Source organism: Motacilla alba, chromosome Z (assembly GCF_015832195.1).
Source record: "Motacilla alba alba isolate MOTALB_02 chromosome Z, Motacilla_alba_V1.0_pri, whole genome shotgun sequence".
Lineage (NCBI taxonomy): Eukaryota > Metazoa > Chordata > Aves > Passeriformes > Motacillidae > Motacilla > Motacilla alba.
Genome location: NC_052046.1, coordinates 45,950,217 through 45,975,844, shown reverse-complemented (window position 1 = coordinate 45,975,844; position 25,628 = coordinate 45,950,217). Strand labels below are relative to the sequence as shown.

At 35.9% G+C, this 25,628-nt stretch overlaps 1 protein-coding gene across 1 annotated transcript in view; it reads right to left on the bottom strand.

The window, feature by feature from the left end:
* SPTLC1 (serine palmitoyltransferase long chain base subunit 1) overlaps window positions 1-25,628 on the bottom strand; it is a 35,322-nt gene that overhangs the window by 8,551 nt on the left and 1,143 nt on the right. The window contains exons 2-10 of the mRNA XM_038124616.1: window positions 24,898-25,005; window positions 16,095-16,189; window positions 11,367-11,460; window positions 10,814-10,886; window positions 6,287-6,419; window positions 4,461-4,590; window positions 2,540-2,629; window positions 1,743-1,850; window positions 228-323 (exon numbers count right to left, since the gene is read on the bottom strand). Coding sequence (XP_037980544.1) covers window positions 228-323; window positions 1,743-1,850; window positions 2,540-2,629; window positions 4,461-4,590; window positions 6,287-6,419; window positions 10,814-10,886; window positions 11,367-11,460; window positions 16,095-16,189; window positions 24,898-25,005 — 927 coding nt within the window. The remainder of the gene's footprint in view (window positions 1-227; window positions 324-1,742; window positions 1,851-2,539; window positions 2,630-4,460; window positions 4,591-6,286; window positions 6,420-10,813; window positions 10,887-11,366; window positions 11,461-16,094; window positions 16,190-24,897; window positions 25,006-25,628) is intronic.

The window sequence follows — 25,628 nt, the reverse complement described above, 5'->3', positions numbered from 1 at the left end:
ATTCATGTACATATTAAAAACCTCTCCTCCACACCTACAGGTACATGTAAGGATTTATAAGTAGGTCCCCAATTTACCTACAATATTTCACAGGAACCAGACAATTTCTGTGTAGAATCAAATACAGCATAATCATCTATATCATACTTGCAAATAGATATTAATAATTAACTCTCACATATAAGTAACTGATAGTGCCAGATTATTTATAAAGAGATCTGTCTTACCTGATGGTCAATAATAAAAGATCTTCCACAGCAAAATCCACCAATAGAAGCCAGTGAATTTTCCATGTTTGCACTAATAAGATCTATATCATCAATCTGTCAGTTAAATTAACAAATTATTAAAATACGCTTTTGATTGCATCAAGACTATAAGTTAATCTATTAAAGATACATCTTGTTTCATATTACCATGAATATTACAGAAGATCCACCAAACCATGACATAATAAAATGAAAGTACAACTGAAATAATAATTTAAATCAATACAGAAAGGACATTTGAGAAACTGAGATTTATGGATCTGTAAATAAATTGCAAATGATCTCTCTCTTCCAGGCATTGCAATGTGAAGAACACAAACAGATAAAACAAATTATTTAGATGCTGGTGACAATTCCACAATGCAGTGTGGCAGTGTCCTTTAGGAGTATAAGTAGCCCCACTGAAGTAATTAGGAGGTAGAATGTGATAATAATTAAGCATAAATCTAATTAAAATAATCTGAACATTAGTGACCCAATTGTGTTATTTCACTTGTTAGTTGCAAATATTTTCTTTTGCCAAGCTTCAAAAGATTTTGTCTGTAAATGAATTTAATGTAAAAGTCAATTAATTGGAAAGGATTTAACATAGATAATTAGCTGCTATCAGCTAATCAGATAGCATTTGGCATGTATCACAGTAACACTGTTTCCTTTTCTAAATTAGGTGTCTCTTTTCCATGTTTGGTATTAAGTGAAAACAACAGGACAAAGGGGAAAACAGAATGAATTTTCTGAATTTGTTGTTTCACTTCCAAGCTGAATACAGACACTGTGAGAATGAAATGAAAGACGCTCCATACTCAAACACTGGCAAACAAAAAGCATTTCTCCCTTCCCCCCAGCTCAGGGGGCTGTGGTAGTAAGCAGCTGCAAGGATACCATTTTGGATTTCCAAAGTACTCCTCAGCTGCATAAACACCATGAAAAGTAGACCCTTGGAAAAAGAGTTTGGCTGAATCTGCTGGTAAAGTACTATAATAACTCCTTTGAAAGAATCATCAGAAATTTTATCTTATTTTTCCCCACTGGAGTATAAGGTAATAGAGCAAAATAGGATGGCTACATACAGCAAGGATTTTTCTCATTTACTCCAAGATATCAAATATTTCTGTGACAGAGTGACACTTTTAAGTGCAAGTAGCTGGAAAAAACAGTGTTCATTATCTCATGGAGTGTCCAAAAAAAGGATAGAATTATGCATTGTAAAAATTCTTTTGTTATCTTTGTCACTAAAGATAAGTAAAACTATTTTAAGTAAGCACATGAAAGACTGCAAAGACCTGAAAGCTCTAGGACTGCTAAAAATACTGTATTTTAATATATATATATATATATACACATTTTAAAAACCCTTATATTAAAATGTTTACTGTACACTGCAAAAGTACCTGTTAATGGCACAGGTATTAGGAAAACATTGCACAACTTGCTTCTGTACATATCTCTCATTTGCAACAAAAAAGTACATACATTTATTCCAAAGTGCTCAGTGATTCCTCTTCCATGTGCTCCAAGGACTCCAAAGGAAAGGCTCTCTTCCAAAAATATTCTAACTTTGTATTTATACTTCAATTTTATCTAAAACAAAGGAAATTTTATAAAATACAAGTCAGAATTTGGTGACAAAATGCATGGGGGAGATAAAGTAAAGAAAGGCAAGGACAGCATTCTGAATACTGCATATAAGTCAGTTTTAGAGTTCTGTTCTGTCATTACAATATTTTAAAAGCCTTCAAAATTATTCCACCATATAATACTAAAATAAATTTAATAAATGTTCATATATTAAACACCTTTTCTTAATAGGTTCTCAAGTACTTTCAAGACAACGCATTTTTACACCATTTCTTCCACCATCTACAAGAATAGAGCCTGCATAAAAAGCCATTTTATACTGAATAGCAAATATTTTTCTTGAAGTCACTATTTCTGACAATTCTATGAAGGTTTCTTTGAAACTTTTTTTTTAGATATAATCTAATTTAACTATCTAGTATCATACACTGTAGCTGAAAACACACTATATTTTACAGGATAAAAATTATGACCACAGCCAGACATCCTCTTCAAGTTTCAATAGCTTCAGAATCCTAACTAGAAGTTTCAAAACAAGGTTAAGGTTTGGAATCACCATTTCATGAATATGTGAGAAAGCAGGAAGGTAAATAAAAAAAACCCATGCAGAATTTTTCTGTGTAGGCAGCACTACTATTTCATTAGCCACATGCTTTCATATGTGGTTCAAAAGGCAAACTAAAACCACTTACCAACTCTGGAAGAGGGCAAATGTCTCCTGTGTTCATATACAATCCTTCCACTACAATAAACCTTCGAGTTACACGGGCCTTGCGAGGATTCTTCAGGGAAAGATACGGTTTTAGTTTATATTAATTGTAACTAAACAAGCAAAGCTCTAAATATTTTTTAATAGGGAAAATTTTTCTGAAGGGAATGGCCACTTTTTCAAATAAGCTGTTACTTAAATTTAAACTTAGTATTTTTCATCTGTAACAGAAGTTGAAATTAATGACTGGAAATTACTTACTTACTTTTGTCTTTTATTTATTGTGTAATAATTTCAAAGCTTTTGACTTCTACACATGATTTAAGAGGCCTTGTTTTGCAACACATCATAACCAATCCATTTGAACTTTATGAATAAAATTTAACCAATATAACTACAGAACAAATACTACAAATCTTGGTCCCTATTATACTCATCATTATTCTAAGCATTTGGAAGACTTTTCAACAAGTGTTTTGAGCACCAAGATTCACAATGCAGCACAAACCTCTTACAAGTAGTGCCTTTGTAAAACACAATGCAAAAGTATTCATAACATTCATGTTACAAAGTCCTTGTCTGATCTCTGGATGCAATACAGACCATTAAATATCTTTCATTTGTTTCTGCTAAATTTCAATTGGTGTAATTTCAGTTTTGCTGTTTTAAAATGCCATTCTTTCTGTTATTTACTTTGAACCTTATTGCTATTTTCGGATCAAGGATATTTAGTCACACTTCTTTCATTTTTCAGTTCTTGTAAAAAGATTCAGAAATATCTATTTAACTTTTCTATGTGGTAGGTACCAAACTAGTCACAGTAGGCTCTAGAGGCTTTACCAACTCTAATGATATGACCTACCCTTTTCTAGTCAGTATGTCTTAGTTATACACACATGGTCTGTATTAAGCTCATGCCTACCAATTATATGTTCACATTCAGATAATTACAGTAAGAAACTTTAACCATGTAGCTAACTCAAAGCACTCTGCTTTAACAAACCAAATGTGTTACACAAATCAGTCTGAAAACCACATCTAAAAACTCATGTAAAGATTATCTGACAAAAAGTATTTTCCATGAAGGTACATTAACTAGTATGTTATCTATAAATCTGCTACTAATCAGATCCATTACTGATTTACACTGATGTTAAGCTGATTGACAGTTTATCTACTCTAATTTTTCTAGGTCATATCACACAATCAGCATTCTTTCAATTGTCTGTAACTTGTCAGCATTCTGCAAACAAACCATACAATCATGACAACTACTCAGCTAATTCTTTTAAAATTCATTTAATCAAGTTATCTGTACTTTCCAATCCTGATCTTAGTAACTGCTTTTGGACATCCTTTTGCATTACTATCAGAATGAGAAGCAAGCCATCAAATTGACTCAAATTTTTCATGAGAGAGCATATTAAGAGTTAAATGCATGATAGCGGAAGACTGCGAAAAAAATCAACTACATTGATCTATAAAGGACTAGCCATTTTTGTGCTGATTTTACAGTGTGGCATTCAAAGTGGTAGTTAACTTGCATGATGTATTAGGTAAATACAGTTACATAAATTTCTCAGAGATACAAAAAAAAAGGCTCTTCAATAGTTTTTTAAAAAAAGAAAAACATTATCTCATGTCAGTCATCTGCCTGTAAAGACATTCCCCTGCTACTAATGCCTGCGAGCTCAGTTCTAAGAGTTAAGACAAATGCAAATAAATAAATACTTTTCTTAAAAAAAAATCTTAATTAAATAAGCAACATTAACGGCTCAATAGGGACTTATGAAAACCAAGTAACTGCCTTTAAGCACTGCATCCATTCAATTACACAACTCAGTAAAAAAAGTGTGGGGGAGGTGGCACAAAAGAGTACAAATATTTCTTCAAAGGAATGGTACCTTTTGATCTTCAGTCTCTTGTTCTTTCAACAGTCGTTCAAGGTCAGCCATATCATTATGCTTAAATAACTTGATGTTACTACGAGATGCTTGTAATCCCTTCTGAATAGCAAAGCAGGCAGCTTCATCTCTGGAAGTACAACAAACCCTTCTAAGTTTGTTAAACACGGTGCAATTATTCAAAGAAAGCTGGCTATTAGGACTTGTCTTTCTTTTGAGTAGATATTTTTACTTAGGTGTAGACAAAACCAGATGTTTTAAAGCATTGTATATTTTATTGGCATTTTGAAAACTCATTTCAAAGCTTCTCAATTTTATATGAATTACAGACACTTAAAAGCAAGCCAGCAGGTTTTTGGGTTTTTTTAAAACATCTACATTCATCCTGTTGTTTGTATGTGACAGCAGTTTGAGTGAGGCATTCCATGGACCATGTAGAATACCACAGTAATCATCCCAGAAACCTCTCACTTCTTTACTCTGGGTCTTAGAAAAAAAAAAGTGCAAAGATGTGCCTGTAACATTTATTGTAGCCCTCCAAATACTCAAAACATCCATTTTAATATCCTTTGAGAAATAATATCTTTATTTCCAAGAAACTATCCCCCATTTTTAAGTGCTAGAACAGCAAATTTCCGACTATGCTGGGGTATGCAATTTCACTGCTGCTTAGGTGAATTAATCTTGTGTAAGTGGCAACTAAATCAAACCTGTATATGCTAAATGCAGTCATTTCAACTGCTTTCAAATACAGTTAGATCTTTTTTCAATGAGAAGCTGAAACAGTATGAGATAACTAAATCCAGGGTACACTGGCATCCTTGAGTAGTGTGTGGACGATCCTGGGCATTCGTCTCAAAAACACTGATGCAGAAGATAATGAAAGACAATCAAAAAACATTATTAAATTATGAAAGAACTTCTGTAAAGAGGTCAAATAGGCTGCAAGCCTTGCCTTAGAAAAGCGCGCACCAAAGAGAGATTTTGGCAGACAAATATAAAAGTACCATTGTGTTGTAATTTAACCACAGCAGGCAGCTGAGCCCCACATTGACACTCACTCCCTACTTCAGGGGAAAAATGCATGGGGAAAATCCCTGTCTAAAAATCAAACACATTGATAGAAATTAGTAGGTATTATATTTGAAACAGGTATTTCTTCATATTTTTCATAAAATGTTCAAGTTAACCATTTGCATGTCATAGAGACACTGAGGATAATAATGATCTAAGGTATTGAAAGAATCAGAAGACAAGAAAAATCCATCAACTCTTACTAAATCGAAACCCTCTTCTTTGGCGCAGTAAATTGAGTATTGTTACATTTTTTCTCCCAGCTATTGAATCCTCCCTAGACAAATCATGACCGGCTATTCTTAGGTACCAGATACTGGTACTGCCAAATTATTTATTTTCTTCTGCACAGTTATTCTTCTGTTATTTCAATATGCAACAATATTTATCCAACTACTCCATTGCAAATAGACATGAAGGGAACAACTCTCCTGGAAGAAAGGTGAAAAGCCAGCAGTACACAGGAGAAAAGCAAGTGTAACTGTATAATTTAAGAAGGAAATTAATTATTAGAATTACGTTAGTATTGGAATGCACAAGTTATTTTTGCTTTTTTTTGCAGCTGAGTGTCCACATCTGAGCTTACACAATGAATGCAGTAACTCATTTGCAATATTTGGCACAGAAAAAATATTTGAACTTTGTGCTACAAAATGTACTACTTGATCAAAACCAGCAATATTTTAAAATGTTCAACAATATGTATAGCAATCATTAAAATAAGAAGAAAGCAATTAGAAAACAACACTTACACAAACACAATGTCCCCTCTCTTTGAATATGCAGGAATAGCACTGGCAATTGTTGCAAATCCATATGAATATATAATAGCTTCTTCTGTCCTCATGAATTTTGCTAGCCGTTCTTCTAATTCTAAGTGCACATCTATTTGAGAGAAAAATCAAAAATCTATTAGATAGCTAGCTTATTTTCATATAAATAAAATCTGTCATTGCTTTTAGAAATCATCTAATTGAAGCAAACAGAACATTCATGTGTAGGAATAGTATTAAAACAAGTAACTTCCCAAAACCCAGTTGCAACCAATCCAGCTTCACTTAAACTGACAAGTAACCTGTTATTAATCACAAGTTTTGACAAATCAGAAAATGTTTATGCAACATGTTTCTCTAATGTTCTTACACCAAAGTTGTTAAAATCTACTTGTGATTAGACCACAAATGATGCAGCATTCTTGGACTGCGCCTAGAGAGCACAGGTACTACAGTCTGAAAAAAATTTATAGCAATTTTTATAGCAATTAATGAGGTCCTGTTGGCAGACCTTCAGTCCTTCCAAGCTGATGCTTCCCCTACATAAACATAGCTATCATTATAACAGAACACTGCTGCTGTCAGACTACAAGTCATAAACAATTTCCTGAACAAACTCCAGCCCATTGAAAAGTTCACACCTCCAAGTCAGAGATTATTCACCCTTAAGATATGTTGACCCAATCAAACACACAGCATTTCCCAAACCAATCTGGTCAAAGTGACCCATGTCAAAACTCAAAATACTAAAAATTGTAATACCACATGGTGATTGGATTGTTGCTGCAGAAAGATAACCACAGCATTAAGCATTCTGCCTAAGCAAAATAACCTGTATCAGACAAACTGTTATTTTCATTGTCTAACACTCTTGCCACTATTTCCGTCTGCTAGCAATAGACAGATAATTATGCCTTTTGTCAACTGGAAATAAATAAGATCAAAATGCAAATAGATATCATTACTGTGTGATTTGAAAGCCCACCAGTGGCCAAGTGTTACCTTTTTGCAATTACTGGAAGTTCAATGAAACTAAAATAAAATAAAGCAACATCACTAATACGTACAGACTCTTCCAATAGTCTGTGGGGCATGTGTATGTCAGTGTTGCTCTTTCTGACCAGACACCAACAGAAAGGGTGTAGAAAGGAAGGATATTGTATAAATCCCAATTTTGCCATACTAAACATATCTAGCATAATGTTTCCCCAAAAGGACACAGCCATCTCACATATTTAATAATTAAAGGAAATGGTATTTATTCAAACAACAGCCTCCCAATCACTGCAAAGAGCAATTTTATCCATAGCCCGCAAAATATAAATCCTTAACAATCCTTTCCTGATGTTTACCAGGGCATTAAAAAATAGATCAGAAAGAAATTGGTTTTCCCACTGCTTTTAAATGAATACAAACAGTTAATAATTCATTATTTCAAACTTTTCTTTTGCACCCTATTATTTTGATCCAGCTGTACTAGATATACCAAATGCGTAGGGATATCTAGAAGAGCCTTTCCTCTCCAAAGACTTCAGAAGGGAGGATACTGACTGGAATCCTCATGTACTTTCTGACTGAGATTGCAAATAGTCCATTTCCAGAATATTTGTGTCTTTTTCTTGTGTCATTGCTACATGAACTTCAGAATCAATAAATAACCTTCAATCAGGCTTCCAAACAGGTGGGATGACCTTTGATTTACTGAAAGAAAAGCCCAACAAAGATCAGAAATAACAAAATTTAAAAAAACAGAATGGCCGCATAGCATTTAAAACATGCAATACAACAACATTCAGTCCAAAATGTTTCTTTTCAAAGCCTCATAAGTAGAGAATAAAAAACTAGGGAAATAAAAACTGAACTACTATTTTTGAGTGGTCAGGTATTGACACCTAATGAAGAAAAATGTTTTGAGTGACCACTTACACAATTTAAGTGAGAAAGATGACAAGACCATCACTGCTCAAAATCGGAACTTGCATCCTTCTCACTGAGCCTAATTCAGGAACAATGACCATTATACTAAGCAAGGTCTAGGTAAAAAACAGTGGGCAAAACAAGTATTGTCAGGAAGGGCAGCTAACGAATATATTCAGGTTTGTGCTACAGAAAAAAGTTTTGCAAGCCTAAGTAAATTTTGCCAAGGGCAAGAAAATGTAAGTTCAAAATGACAGGCACTTGGCATATCATTACATAAGGGTATGAATGCTTTGTTTAACCATGAGGTCGAAAAGTGCTAAGACAATATTAAGGTTTCATTGTGATAAAATCCAAATACTATCTGACTCTCCTTTATTAAAATGATTTGCTTTAGTCTGGTTACTCCACTTTGATTAGCCTAGCTTAAATGAAACTGCAAACACCAACTGAGGTGCATTTGCACAGAGAAAGACAACACTGAAACAGCTTTCTGTGCAATTATTAAATGTTAATAAAGCTAATATTGCTAATGACTCTTATGAAATGCCCGTTCAATGCCTAGTGTATGCTCATGGAAGTCAAAAAGAAAAGAAATGAGAATTATGGAAATAATATCCACAAATATGCAGGTATATGTAAACATACAAATATTTCATGCTCGTTACAGGACAAAGGCACAGATACATATTTCAAGGATACAAGACAAAATAAAAAATGTCTTACAAGGGACTCACTAAATCTATTCATTACCTTCAAAGTGGCATAGATATGAAGAACAAAATCTCCATTCAAAATAAATTACAATACAATATCTACATTTAAAATAGAATCTCTAGTATTGTTATGAAATATCAGCTCCCAAGAGGGGATAAATCTAGCAGTAACAACAAACAACCATCAGATAAATTCCACATAGGAATGTAAGAGGAAACTGTGTATAGTTTTGCACAGAATATGACCCATTTACCAAAGTCCCAGTACATAAAAAATTGTGTGAAATGTTTTAAGGCACACAATGATGCAAAACGTGTTTCTTCTCACAGATTCACAATCCTGCCACACCCAAATGTTTAAAGTTAGGTGAAAACAGGAAGACAATTTCAGATTGAACAAGTAGAGCAGGAGTCTGTCTACCATTTAAAATGAAGCCTCTGTTATTTTAGGTGTAAAAGATGATACCTCAAATGGGCAAGTATAATATTACTTCTTCTCTACTGATGTCAAGTAGCAATGCCATAGATTAGATTCCAAAGCATAGATTGCTTTGTGAAATGGAGAGCTTACTGAAAAAATTCAGGAGCCAATGAATAGCAAAAGCTATAGTTTACATCTTAGGCTTAGCCCTCCAAAGAGGGCAGAAAACAACCCAAAAAATCTCTCACTTACCAGAAAAAAAAAAAATCAAATTTTACCTGTCTGTTTCAAACAATTACTAGAAACAAACCAAGGGAAAGACTTCATAAAATTTAAAATCAGCTTGGATTCAAAAAGTGATTATTGCTCCACAAGGTTTTTTCAGCATTTCACTGTTTTGGAGGGAAGGGAAAAGCCTATATACATTCCTATTAGGCCACTGCTGAACTGTGATCACTGAGGGAACCTAGTTTCCTATAAGCTCTCTCTGTATTAATCAGTGGGCCACCAGTGCGTTAATTAGAAACAAGTTATAGTTCTAAGCTAATGAACAATTTCTTAGATTGATATCAAGATTCAACCCTGTTCTGATAGATAGACTTATATCAAATAAAATTAGATATAGCAGCTAGTTGATCACTTATGGAACTAGTTTCACGAACCAAGAAAAGCTCAAGCTTGTCTTGAATTCAAATCAAGGCTACCAGAAAGCTAACTTTATGAAATAATTTGAGTATACACCCCCTCCAAATTCCATCATCTCTGGGGAGAGACTGGAAAGTTCACAAAATGCATCGATAGTTTTAGCCTGTAACTGTGCAGCAATTAATGTATAACTCTTTGGTTTTCAGGCAATATTTCAAAATATAAATGCCTGTGAAGAACTATGTCCAGAACCCAATATTTAAGAACTTACCACTTCTTAAAAAGAATGAAAAAAAAAAACAAACCCTTACCTTAGTAACACCTGCACAGGTAATAAAATCTCTCAATTACAACATTAACGTTATCAGTTATTCATTCTGGCTATAGCATTAGCAGTCACAGAAGTAATCACATTAGTTATTACAGAAATCAGACTGCCCCCTTGTGGTGCCCGTAGAAAGTTTAATTCGCACATACATTTACACTTCCAGTCACCATGAATTTTTCAATTCTAATAGGTTTATTTTCTCTTTCTACTATGGCTACCAGAACTGCAACAAATTATAAACTTTGCAATTATTTTCAAAGACCAGCATTAGAAAGAGTAAGAAAAGAGATAAAGTAATAAGAAACAAAGCCAGAAAGAACAAACACTGCCAATCCCCAACAACTACAGCCAACTGTGTGTTAGAAGATAACTGTTCTGCAGAGCAACAGAAATAACTTTTTGCTTATATATTGGACTATTTAGCTGGCTTACCAAACTAGTCTGAACATCTTTAAAGGCAGATCAAAAAAGTTACTCACCAAAAGTACCATAGAATCCTCTGGGTCCACAAGTGCCAACACCATATTTCTTCAGAGAAGCCTGGGCTGCACTCTTTAATAGGAAAGAATTATGTGAAATATTTCTACATTAGTTTTCCTAGGGACTTCACACCGACAATTTTACACCAATGTACACAGATGACTTTTTGCATCATGTAAGATGACCTGCTTTACAGAAAGTATAATAATGTACTGAATTCTATAACTAATTTCACCTCAAAACTACTTTAGACAACTGTATAAGCATCACTCATTTTATTCCAATATTTAAGAACATTAAATACTAATCTAACTTGATAATCAACTAGGTGTGCAGTAAGTACACCAGATGAAACTTCAGTAAAAATAAAACTTGACTAGCACAACACTACAAGATTTATAATCTTACTTCCTGCTTTAGCAGTCTATGTTATTGATGAAGTTCAAGCTTTCTTGGAGTTCAAGCTTTTCTTTTCAAGTATTCTTTATCCAGAGATAACGTACAAAGTAAAAGAGGAATAATCACACAAGTAGAATAACTGGATGAACTCACCTTAACTTTTTCATTATTCAAAAGTCCAAGGAAGTTAAATGATGCAAAGTTTATACATTCCTTGCCATTAACAGTGATTATATGGGTAGGAGGACTGGAAAAAAATTATAGACCTATTGTTATGAATATTTCATGAAATGAAATTTTCATTTTCATAAACAGTTAATACAGGAGTTCTGTTTTTCAACAATAGAAGGCACACAGGTTTTTTAAGATTCCCTCTTTTTACTATTTGTTGTAGCTGCCAAACAGTATTTAAGTTCAATGTCAAAACACATACATACTCATGAAAACCTATATTCCTGTAACTTAATAAAGAAACTGCAAATAGTTTCTTGAGATATTTAATGATTCCTTGTTGAAAACTTAATTCAGAGAAAGATGATCCCTGAAGAGATATATAAAACTTCTCTTTTAAAAGCAAAGTGATATCTATTTTCAAGAAGTACTAAAAATGAAAAGGATACCTCATTGCTCTTACTTCCAAATGAAAAACTAATTCAAAATCAATGTTTTTGTCATAAAGCAACCCCAGAATACCTATCTTCTACTGATATGGCTATTGAAATATAGGTAGTACCTATAAGCAGATGAAACTATCGTATTAGCTATCATCTCAAGTTTCCAATTCAGTTTAATCTGTAATGGTTTGAGTAATTTATGTAATAGGGAAACAGAGAAAATCTGAAAACACACACTACTAGCAAATGAACAAGAGTATAATATACATGAAGCAAAGGGCAAAAATTTTCTGCCCTAAAAAAATTGTGATTTAGGTAAACAAAAACAATAAAAAATTGAAATAAGTAAAATATTATCCCTTTAAATACAAGCATCATATCTGTATACTGTGTTCTATAAGTAAACCTGTTTTGCCAATTATACACATCAATACAAAAAGTTCAAAAATTTCCATTAATCACTTGGAACGCTAAGAAGTCTCAAATCCGAGGCAAATATGAAAACCTATGTCTGCCCATTTCTATATCTGCTGTCAAATATTACAGATGAGATTCTATGCTATTCCTCAAACACAGTAATTTCCACAAGCTTTTCCCATGTGGAAAACTAGCACTGGGCAATTTTCTTCATCAAAATTAAACAGGGCTGCTCAAATGTCAAATGCCTGTGCACAGCTGTTCCAAATCTGGTGGCTGACAATATTTCAATGGGTACATTTGGTGTGCAGAGCAAATAACTTTTAAGTCCAAGCTATTCACTGCAAGTTAAGAAAAACTCTGAACTGCCTGAACTTCACTTTATAAACTCCATGATCTCGTGTTATATCTGTTCACTCGAGAAAATTCAGCATATGTTGCTTCAACTAAACAATTGCAAAAGTTTACCAAACAGCTTTGCAAAACTTTCTATTAACACAGTGCATGTTCATCCTTTGAATGCTGAACCTGTCCCCACAAAGGAGCTGTCCTGAGCATCTTCTGCACAGTAGTAGCATTATAGAAATGTGCAGCAAACTGCTTTGGAGAACTGACTGCCATTAAAAATATACCGGGATCTGTTCCTCTGTGTAGCTCATCACTGAGCTGTACCAAAGTCTGGATAGCCTAATAAATGAAGTAATTACTCAGTTTCACAGATACTCACCAGAGCAGACCTGTACATATATATACATTTTGTCACTAACATGAGATTCAGTATATTCCCAGCACGCTATCAAATCTGGTAAATTTACAACAATTTCCCTCACAGCTCCATCTCTCAAACCTAGAAAACACACCAATGCTCACCAATAACTTGGCCATTATAAAGCTGTAGCCCTCATGAAAACTCGGCCACCCTTTGCTATCAGAATTTTACCCCAACTTCTAAAGAAACAATAACAAATACATAAATGGAAAAGGGTATTTCAGTGAATAATTCTAACCAAAGCATTGTATATTGACCACATTATAAACCCTGCCTCACAACAAGAGTAAGTCTTTGGAAAAGAAAAACCCTGAACCATTTGATTTTTTTATATTTTCATGTATTTCCCTTTCCCTAGTGTAACAGCTCATTACATATCATAGTTAGGAACAACAGTTATGAGATACTGAATGATCCAGCTTAAACAGTAAATTAAAATATGATTTCAAGCTATATTCAAAGCACATGCAAGCAAATTCTTCAGAAATTGTCTTATAAGGACTGAGAGCATGCCCACTGTTCTTGGGCCTCTCACTCAAGTGTTTCATATACAGAAAAAATAAGTCACAGAAGAAAACAAAGTTAAGAAGGTACTGATGATGTCGCTTCTACTTTAGAGCAGAAGAATAATTAGCATGAAAATTTTTCAAATGTATTGCTCTATGAAACATATTTACATTTTCTGAGTGACATCACATACAACTAAGCTATTTTGCATAGATTTCTTCTCAAAAAGGCTACCACAAGGAGTAACTAATTTCTGAACTGCTGAAAGCTGTTGTGGGTACCTTCTTCAGCATCAGTTCAAGATGGATCACTTTTTTAATTAGGACATGTCTGAGGTTTTGGCTTTCCTCTTCATTTGGCAACATTACTTGATTATGCAGAAAGGAGAATATGAACGCAGGGTACAAAATGCACAGCCTGCTGAGGGAGGAGAAAATCAGCCTCACACAGACAGCAAGTCAAAATTTTTACTGAAATACTTTGTTTTTCTGTAGTGTTTATGAGCTTTTATAATCTCCAAATATTACCGTAAACACACAGTATTATAAACATAAATGAGAGTTGTGAGGCACTAGACCAGGATGCCCAGAGAAGCTGTGGATGCTTAATCCCTGAAAGTGTTCAAGACCAGGCAGGTCTTGGTTGGTCTTGGAGCAACCTGGTCTAGTAGAAGGTGTCCAAATGGCAACAGTAGAAATGAGATAACCTTATAAGGTTCCTTCAAATATAAACTGGTTTATGATTAGGATTTTTGTAAATCACCACTCATGACAGACATTAAGACATGAAAATAATTAAAAGAAGACTACCTCAATAGATAGGGTCTCCCTAAAATATTGGTTAAAAAGAGGAAATGCTCTTGAGCTGAAATCAGGATGCAGATATTTTTCTTCCTGTATTAACTCTGAAACATGTTTTAAGTTTACAGTCAAAGTTACAGTCTACAGCTGTTGAGCAACTTGTGGGGAAGTAGCCAGTTGGCAGCTTAAATATTACAGGACAAATGTCAAGTTTTCCCCACAGCCACTGTGGAGTTTAATAGCCACAACACATTAACATTCTGTCACAATACATTTCCTAGCTATAAGCATTAGAAAGTTCTAATAATTTAAACATTTTCTTAATCACTCTAAAAGATATATTTGTTCTATTTTTTTAAACAGTCAGCACTTCCTTTAACTCTATGGTACAGCTTGTTTCAAAATTCTGAAGAATAACGGAAGAATTGTTCACATCTACAGCTAATTAAAACAGACATCACTTTTACATGGCACTTTTCTGTGGTAGTGGAACTATCAAAATGGACCTCACTATAACACTAAATTATTTCAAATCATTAGTGTCAATAGAAGGAAATTACGAATGCTTACAAATGCTAGTGACGCGCAAATCTGAAGATTGTAAAAAAAAGCTTCAAAGCAATTTCTGAAATAATTTGACGCTTGATTAGGTCATCAAACATTTTAAAAGCCTTGTAACAAAAGAAAGCAACACTGAGCCATAAATTTTCTCACAAAACAGCTTTACCATACAGCATTTCCAATTCTGATTGTCCAAAAAAAAATAGCTTTTCATGAAGTGTGGGCTAGGTTTGGGGTTGAGTCAATTTTCTTAACAATGACTGCTGATATGGGGCTGTGTTTTGGATTTGTGCTGAACACAGTTGATAACATAGAGATGACTGTTATTTGCTGAGCAGGGCTTATACAGAGCCAAGGCCTATTCTACTTTTCATACTACCACAGTAGCCAGGAAGTTAGAGGTGTATGGGAGGTTGGGAGGAGACACAGCCAGGACAGGTGACCCAAACTGACCAAAGGGTCCATCCACATGACATGCTCAGTATATTAAAGTGGGGGAAAGGAGGAGGAAGGAGGGCATGTTTGGAGTGATGTCACTTGTGTTCCCAAGTAACTGTTATATGTGATGGGGCCCTGCTGTCCTGGAGACGGCTGAACACCTGCCTGCCCATGGAAAGCACTGAATGAATTCCTTGCTTAGCTTTGCTTGTTTGCATGGCTTTTGCTTTCCCTATAAAACTCTTAATCTCAACCCATGACCCTTCAAATTCTCTACCCAATCCCACTGATGGGGGAGTGAGTGGCTCCATGGGGTTTGGCTGTTGGCTAGGGTTAAACCACAGAAAAGTGCCAAGTGGCAACACACAGTTTCTTTTAAAGTGATAAGTGATGATGTCAGAAGGCAATAGCCACTTTTGGAGGTCCAACTCTAGGTTTTCAGGAAATATGAAACAAATTAATACCAAACAATAAAGAACCACAATAAAGGCAAAGATATAAGATTCCTTCTCCCACCCCCAATATTGAAAAAAAACCCAAAAAAACTAAAGACAACATTTAAAGTAAGAAGGGTTTTCTTAGTAACATACTCTTGATAATGCTACAAAACCAAGACCTCGTCAGAGGCAAATTCAGTCCTGCTCTCTCAAAGTGCAATTCATTTATTAAAGGTTTTAAGGATATGGAAATGCTTAATGAGCAACATGCTGCAGAATATGGATAACAAGTATTTGAGTCTAAATGAGTAAACAGAATTTATTTTGGTTACATTTACCCTGAAACAATGTTGTAATTGAGAGCTGGGTGATCTTTTGGTACAGGAGGCACAAGAGGCTCTGGCTGCCATTCTTCAATCAACTCTTCTTTTTCCTGATCAGGAGAAAAGAAATACTGTTTGAGAAGGGAATTCTCCTAGAAAATAAATTATACATTAATAAACAGTTGATAACAATTGTATTAGAAATCATGTGTACTAGTACACGTCACCTTTCTGAGACACTTAAAATTGGTATTATCTCAGGATCTTTAAATGCGAGGCTTCCAATTATGAAATCAGAAAGGGAATAAGATATAAAGAAACACAAACCAGATGTGTATTAAAGATCTTACACTATAATCAAGAGATGAGATACTAACATGATGTCCCTGCAAAATTTTAATCAATACTCTTTCATTCAACCTGTTAAATATGAAAATTCTCCTCTACAGTTTATGCAACTGAATATGAATTACATAAAAATTTTTTACAGATTGCCTCAATTTACGTTCTCAAGTCTTCAACAGTGCTGTTTCAAGAACACTGGCATAACAATATTTAGCAAAGTAACAAATATGTGAGAAGGATACACCAGAGAAATTGCTGTAAATTGCTCAAGAAAAGGTAACAACAACTATTAAACCACATATTCTAAACCTAACCACAGAGGAATACTGAGGTCACATTAATTTTCAAATTAGTACCTAAATTCCGGTTAACATTACATTAGAGTGGTACCACAACCGTAGCCCAAGAAAGAAAATTCCATCCTCACCTCACAACATCAGTGGGCATCTCTATATCATATTACTATCTGGGTGGAAAATAAAAAATCAAAAGTATAATTTTACACTAAAGGTGCTGATCCACCACACTACAAGCCAGCAGCTGCTACTGTGCAGTCCTCTCCCATCCAAACATTTCTGTTCCTTGTGCTGGCAGAAGCAGTTAAAAAAACAGACAAAAGCCTCATTTAGATCAAGATGAAAACTAAGTCAGCAAAAGCAGGACGGGATATATATCTAAACTAGAACCCTAAGAGTCCCAATCCCAACCTAGACTGGCTGATGCTATTGGGAAAACACATCCTTTGTGGCAGTTGCCCAGCAGTATTTTATATATTTCCAGAAGTGTTTAAAAAAGATTTATGACAATCATAAAGCAGGACTTATGCTCACGCAGCCTTCATTCTGCTCCTGCAGTAGTTGTTGGAAGGCCCCAAATCCCTAATCTATAGTGTATCAAGAATCAAGAGTTTTGCATTCATTTTGGAGCACAGGGCTGTTGGTTGGTGTTGTGTTTCATTTCGATTTGGGGTTTTAGCATGGGAGGTTTATTGGGTTTTGTTTTTATTAGGCACCAGAATAAACTGGGTGAGAAGTGGGTGCAGCCTGTCAGTTATGGAAAAATAAATAAGAAAAGCTTTGTTTGACATCAAATGTCTTAGAGGGAAAGACTTCAGGTCCTTCAGGACTACATCGTATTTCTTCTGTTTGGGACCTGAACACAGAACATTTGAACAGCTTTAAGGCAGATCAGGCAACGTAAAATTCATTTTCTTCAAAGAAAGCAGAATTAAAAGTGCGTAAGCATGTACATAGCTTTTTCATTAAAGTCAAATTTTTGAGCTAAGTGTGCAAAATATCAGCAAACAGCTTAGCTATTGAGGACAGAAGCTCAATTAAAATACTTTTGTCAAGAAGTTTAGCAGAAAGAAAAAAGTATGTATAGATGGACACTGTAACTACAGTAAATTAGCAAATTCCAATTGCAGTTAAGATCTACGAACTTAAAGATAACAAGCAATTCCTAATTAGCATTCCTATCCCCCACTCACACTCATTTCTAAGACGTTTCTACTCTTCACTTTAAAAGAAGTGCTCTGCTGCACTTCACTCTGCTGCACACAAACTTAACAGTATAGGTTAAAAGCCACAGATGAGAAATGGCAACATCCTAATTTTTCTCTTAACACAACTTAGAATATACAGGAGAAGTGTAATTGTACTTTTAAACAACACCATTTCGTTAATTCTAGCTCACATTCATTCTCCTCAACCATTACACAGCATTTTGCTTTTTCAGTGACATAGCCAAATATTTGCATATTCACATCTTATGTCACCTGTTTCCACCAGCTCTTAGGAGATGAGGGGACTGGAGACATTGATGATCAATCTAAACCAGACAACCACCACTGCAGACTAGACACTGCAAACCCTTTCCTCCTTCCATTCACCAAATACCTCAGTACACTGGCCTGCCCTTCTGACTGTTCAGGGTAAACATGACCATCTTCCTCTCAACAAAAAGACAGGGCAGAAGCAGACTTTCATGCAGTAACCCAACATCAGAGTACTTTTATCTCTCACCTCCTAAACAGGTAAAATTTCACACCAATATAAAAAAAAAAGTTAATTTTCAAACATACAGAGAAGCCATCTTTTTAAATCACATTGTAATGTCCTCAATACGTACTTGATTTGCATTATTTCTCCTTAGTTTGCTGCACTGAAAACATTCACCTAATGATAAGAATGAACTCAAAACTTTCAGTTTCTACTTTATTGGACTGGAGTCAACGTGAACTCATCCCTCAACTTTTCCTCTTGCTCTTTTAAAATTACTTTTAATTTATATAAGCAATAAATAAAATATACATAACATTATAAAGTGTATATATTTTATTTTATGGCTTATACATAATAAACATGAAAATATAATCCATAAAATACATATAACTATATTTTATAAATTACAACATACATACCTTTTTATACATTTAGCTTTAGGCTTTCTGGCTCTCTGAATCCTAACAATAATGGAAGCTTGATGCAGAGGCTGAAGTCCCCACCTCCATGGGCGTCCCATATTAGAAAGGTGTGGATTGGTACCTTGCTATGATCTCCTAGGCACACTTTTTCAGCCCCAGTATCCCTTGGACTCCGAACTTTCTGGCTGTCTGAAGCCTAACCCTACATGTAGTAGAGTCTTGAATTCATTTGTGCATATTTATACAGAAAAACATCTAAAATCTGTTTATCTAAATACACACAGATACCCACACATACATATACAATGGTTTTGGGTGGTTGCCTTCTGTTGTGGATTTTACTTTTTAATTGCCATATACCTTGGGTAAGGAAAACATTTGAGTGTAAACACATTCAACCCAAATTATTTAAAAAGTTGCCTTGTTTACAAGGTTCTTAAGAAAAGGTAGCAATTCTGTTCATGAAAACAGTTCTTAGCTAGCACTAGTGTTCCGAAACAATGTCATACATGCATATTCTACATTATTATCAAAAGATTAATAAAACTTTTTCTTTACTGGTCCTCAAATAAGTCTTTAATTTCACAATATTTCTAGACTCATGTAAAATAATGAGATAAATTGGCGCAAATAATGGGCATACCAGTTAGAAATTTCTTTCTTTCAATGTATGTATATATGCCCATACATAAGAGAAATTGTACCTACCTAGGGAGTCTCAGCTCAGAATTACTGAAAACCTTAACAAGAGCAGACTACCTCTGCTATTCCCTACAGAACAACATCTGATTCATCTATGCTGTTCCTGCAAAACAGCTCTCAAGGTCAATGTATTTCTCAGTCACACATTAAACATTTGTCTCCAATAGGAACTTTCCAGCCTCCTGACTAGTATCACTCAAATAAAATGCATCCCATGCTACTACTGCAATTTAGTGGAAATTCTAAAGCCAAAGAAAAAAACTATTCCTCACATTTGCAAATGGGAAGATGTGACTCTTAGTTAGTACTTCAGAGATTTTGAGAGAAAAGCTCAGTATCATTACCATTTACAGCAGAGTAAAAGACAAACAGACCTGTAGGGCACCTTCCTTTCATACATAGCTAAATGTTGCCATGCAAACTTCTACAGCCTACTCCAGTCCTCAATGTCACTTTGTCACTTTCTACACATTTTACTTTGTGTGAAAGCCCATAAGAATCTATGTCTAGCACCCTGTATGGCCACAGACTTATTTATGTTTCCTAAAACACTGAACTGTCAGGAACTTACAGTATCAAAGAAGCACTCCACCTTTTTAGTTAATGATTTGGGAGATACTGTTTTCTAAAAGAAGCAGTAGGAACTTACAAACACTATTATCAAAGCATAAGAGTTAGCCAGTTGAAAGGTGATTTCTGTACTGGATTTCGCAGTACTCTTGCTACACATTTAACTGAACCTAGAATCCACCTTCAGGGTGGATTTCTTCATGGCTTTAGAAGCATGACTCCTAACTGCACTAGGTTGCACAATATACAATTTCCTTCTTGCTCCTCAGGACTAACTTGTCCTAACAGATCACTAAGATGGCTGTGCAGTAATTGTATTCTTCATTAATATTTATTACATGGAGCCAACTCTGCTCTGGCACCATTCCCAACAATAATTCACAAAGAAACTTCCATTACCATTACATGAGTGGCTGGCACAAAGATAGTGTGTGCTCTACCACCTGAGCAGGCCTGTCTCTGGTGGCTGTACCTGAGTAAGCTAGTATTTCTTTCCCGTGTGGTAAAGACTGGACACCACGGCATGACTCAAACTAGAACAAGACAGAAAGCAAACCAGTAGCAGTCTCCTTGCTGAACAGCTGGCATGTTTCTACATGTAGATGAACACACATACAGAAGCCTGGCTGTATGGGATCCCATACTGCTTGAACCAGACTGTACTGGGTCTGGTTGTGGTGGAGGGAATTTCCTTAATAGCAGTTCACACACACAGTGCTGTGCGACCAAAATAATGCTGGTAAAACACTAAAGTTGTATCTCTTGCTGAACAGCCTTTGCACGTTCACACTCTGTTCCCACAGTGAATAGAGTGGTGCATGCCCAAGAGATTGGGAAAGGACAAAATCAGGCTTGTATTAACGAAAAATAGATTTTATACTGTATGATGTCACACATCAATAAAAAGGAGAAGAGGGGTTTTAAGGAATTTAGTCACCTTTTGTTTGGGAACTATCTGATAGTGGTCCATCCACTGGAGGTGGTGAACGCGACATTACTTGTCTTGTTTTCTGTCTTCTTATATTTTTCTTTGCTTATTAAATAATTCTAGATTCACTCACAAGTTTTCTTGCTTTTACTCTTCCTTTGCTTTGTGAGCAGCTGAGCAGCGTTCAAGCCCACTGGGGTTAACCCACAACACAGACTAGTGCAGATTTAGTGTCAATTACATGCAGACTTTTCATTACATTTAGGGAAAAGGCGTATCTCTCTCTGTGTTCACAGAGATTCTATTCTATTCTCCTACACAAAATACATGAGCTCTCTTCACAAGAATTATCTACACTGTAGAAAGAGAAATGAATCATTCAATGACTGATGTATCAGTTTGCTTAACTCCTCCAACTCTAGAAGATGTATTCACACTATTCACACTGCTGCGTTTATGCTTAAAGTGAACTACATGTAGACAAAACTTTCCCTTCCAAATACAGATCTTCCTAAAGCAGCCACTACTTCCATCTTCAAAGGTCAATGATACAATCAGCTACTCTAACTAGCCAACTTGAACACAGGATCAGAACAAAGAGCATTTCACCCATGCTTTTTTTTTTTGTTTTTTTGCCATCAAGATAAAGGTAACAAGCCACTGGTGTCTTTAACAGTCAAACTCTTTGAGGCAATACCTCTCACAGCACTCTGTAACTTTTTGCATCTATAATCTGCAGTGTAAATCAATGTATCTAGTCTATATACAAGGTAATTCTTGTTGTATTTTTGCCCGTACTCACATCCCTTTTCAGCCTTTAACCTCAGAAAAGCTTTTGTAAATCTCAGCAAAAGTATCACAACATATTTGCATGCTTCTATTTTTCAGAAAGCCTGTTAACAGCTGACCTGACAGTGAATTTTAATACTAAATCTCTACAAAAGTATCACAACAAGAACATATTCGCATGCTTCTATTTTTCAGAAAGCCTGTTAACAGCTGTCCTGACAGTGAATTTTAATACTAATACTATGGATGAATCTCATCCTACAAAAGTAAGGTTATTTTAGCATAAGCCATTTCCACATTTTCCTCTGACACCCTTCTAAACCCTTTCTTCCACTGCAGCAGACTGGCTACATGTGCAATCTCCCAGTTTACTGTCCTCAGTTAAACAGACACTGAACAATTTTCTTCCCTACATAGCACTATTAAGAGATTTGTCTGCATACTTTCCTTAGCTTCAGCAAAATAGTCAGTCATGAATGAAGATGATGACCTGCAACTGCATGATAAAATCCAAGATGCACATAGACACATATGAGCCAATTTCTTACTTTGTAAGGAAAAGACAGATGTCATCTTTTTTGGGTCACCCATTATCCAAGAGTTGCAAAGAGCCTTTTCCTGCCTTCTACTGAAGAGAAAATGATTCTTAAAAACAAACAAAAAAACCAAACCCGTATCCTCCAAAATACTGGAAATGAAAACTATCTGATGCACAAAAACTCTAGCAGATTAACTGTACTAGTTTCTAGATGGACAATCTGGGCCTACTTTAAGGCAGCAGCATGTCTTCCTAGATGATATGAACGCTCAGTGTTTCATCACACTGGAGTTCCCTTTGCATTAATTTCTCCTCTGTATTCTTATCAAAGAGGGCAAACTTTGAGTATCTCACAATCAAATCAAACTCTTCCATGCACAAAACTGAACCAGCCATTCTTGATTCCTGCTTAGTTCACTTCCTGCCTTGTCATTTGGGTTGGAAAGGACATTAAAGCCCATCTAATTCCAATATCCTTGCCATTGGCAGGGACACTTTCCACTAGACCAGGTTGCTCAGAGCCCCATGCAATTCGGCTTTAAACACCTTCCAAGGATAGGGCATCCAAAACTTCTTTGGGCAATCTGTGCCAGTGCCTCACCATGCCCACAGTAAAGAATTCCTTCCTAGTATCTAATCCAAACCTGCCACTTTGAAGTCTTCCCCCTTGCACTGTCATTACACGCTCTTGTAAATAGTGTCCTTCCATCTTTCTTGTGGGCTCCCTTGGGGTGCTGGAAGGCTGTACTCAGGTCACCCCTAAGCCTTCTCTTTTGCAGGCTAATCAATCCCAAATAACTCTCTCAGCATTTTCTCATAATAGAGCGCTTCTTCCCTCTGATCATCTTGGTGGCCTCCTCTGGACACTCCAACAGTCCCATGTCCTTCCTGAGCTGGATGCAGGGTTCCAGGTGGGGTCTCACCAAAGCAGAGAGGCAGAATCCCCTCCCTGGCCCTGCTGCCCACGCTGCATTGGATGCAGCCCAGGAAATGTTTGGCTTTCTGGGCTGGGAGTGCCCATGGCTGGGTCATGTCCAGCCTCTCACCCATCAGCACCCCCAAGTCCTTCTCCCCAGGACTACTCTCCATTTGCTCATCTGCCACCCTGTGCTGATACCAGAGGTTGCTCTGACCCAGTTGCAGCACCTTGCACTTCGCCTTGTTAAACCTGAGGAGACTCCCATGGACCCACTTTTTTGTCTTGCTCCCTCAAGTGTGTCAGCCACAGCACTCAGCTTGCTGTCATGTAAAAATTTGCTAAGGGTGCACTTGATTCCATCATCTAAGCCATTAAGATATTAAATTAATTAAGATATTAATTGAGATATTAAATAACAGTGATACCAGTACAGATTCCTGAGGGACACCACCTGTCACTGATGTCCATTGGGACTCTGAGACAATGGCTGCTACCCTTTGGGTGAGATGGTTCAACCGCTTTCTTATCTACCCAGGATCACATCCATTTCTCTCCAATTTAGAGATAAGGATATCGAGGGGGACCATGTCAAATGCTTTACACAAACCCAGGTAAATGATACCTGTAGCACTTCCCTTGTCCACCAATGGAATCACTCCACCACAGAAGGCTACTAAGTTGGTCAGGCAGGACTTGCCCTTGGTGAAGCCATGCTGGCTGTCTCAATAAATACCTGCTGAAGTGTTCTCTAGAACACACAAAGCTTGTTTAATAAGTGCTCCCCAATTGAGGACACTGCCTGCAGTTTTGCTCACAATTACAGACTTGTGCCTACAGTCCTTGCATCCTGTTCATTGATGAATTACACTAAGCACGAATCCTTAATGTGCATCATTAGTTAGAATAAGATCAAAAAGCATGCAAATACATGACATAGAGGGGAATTACATATACCCATTACAAATGTCCATAAATCTCTTCCAAGAACTTTCTTAGGACCATGAAGAAATGTCAGTATTTTGTCCTATTTATAAGGGATATCACTACTCTGAAACTAGTCCAGGGACATCTTCAAAACAAACTTTATTTATTTGTGATAGTCTACAGCCAGAAGTCAGGAAGAAATTCCAGTCTTTTTTATTTTCTTGGGATGACATTGCAAAAGAAGAAAACTGCTGCTAAACTACAATTTTTGTGGAATCCCACTGTAAACTCTCAGAGTTATTACTCATAGACACCACATATACAGCTTAAGCATTTTCCTACCATGTACAGTCTTAGAGTTCATTCTGCTCGGCAGGCGTTTTCAACAAAGCTCTTTCATTTTTAAAATAAAGCCCTCCATTGAGTAGAGCTAATGACAGCTTTTCATAGCTTAACAGTCATTGTCATATCAGTTTTCTTATTTCTCAGACTCTCAAACACAGTGCTACTTTAAAAGCACAAACTGACACGTTTAAGCAACAAGCAGCTCCTGAGTCCAAAGTAAGCTCACCCTTGGAAGTTAAAGAAAAAAAAAGCAGAACCATTTATAATGCAGCAGTGGTTCAACACCCAATTGCTATAAACTGTTTCTCTAAAGAGAAATATTTTTCATCATACCTTAAGTGTTAGATCAGATCGCTCTTGAAGCTTATATGTCTTGGAGAAAAGAAGTCTGATTATCCATAGTATTAGAATTCCTTCTAAAATGAGATGGTAAGCGGGAGCCTGAAAACAAAAGTACAAAAATTAATCTAGAGAGAATTCTATTTGAAGCAGTGTGACACAACACAACCATTTTGTCCCTACTAGCACACCCAGAAAAAAACCAAAAGCTGATCATCAGCTGATATATATCTAAATCAGTAAAAAATTTAACTATATGAAAGTGGAATGCTTTTCAGATATTACTTGTAGCTATTAACTTAAGTTTGAATGGCTTTAGTCTGTTGTTCATACACATAACTTGAATACCAAGAGTAAAGGCCGTTATGTCATACAGGTTTCACCACCCTGAAGACAGGCAGCCTTCAAAACAAGCAGAAGTATCCTGAGAGCCTGAAAGTCTGTATCATCCATACAACTCTCCATTTTTTTAACCTACAGTCCACCAGCAGGGACAGCCAGTATTTACAATGAATGACAATTCTGTTCTTATAGCCAGCTTCTGTCAGTTTTACAGGCACTTTGATCTGGTATAAAACAACTGAGTCAGCTCAACTGGTTTCGTCCTTGTGTCCTTTACTCTCTTGTGTGGACAGAAGATGTGGGAATACACAGAGCAAATAAGAGTTGATGCAAGTTAAAGTTATCCTCTTTGGGTGCTTGGGGGACAAAAATCAGTACACTCT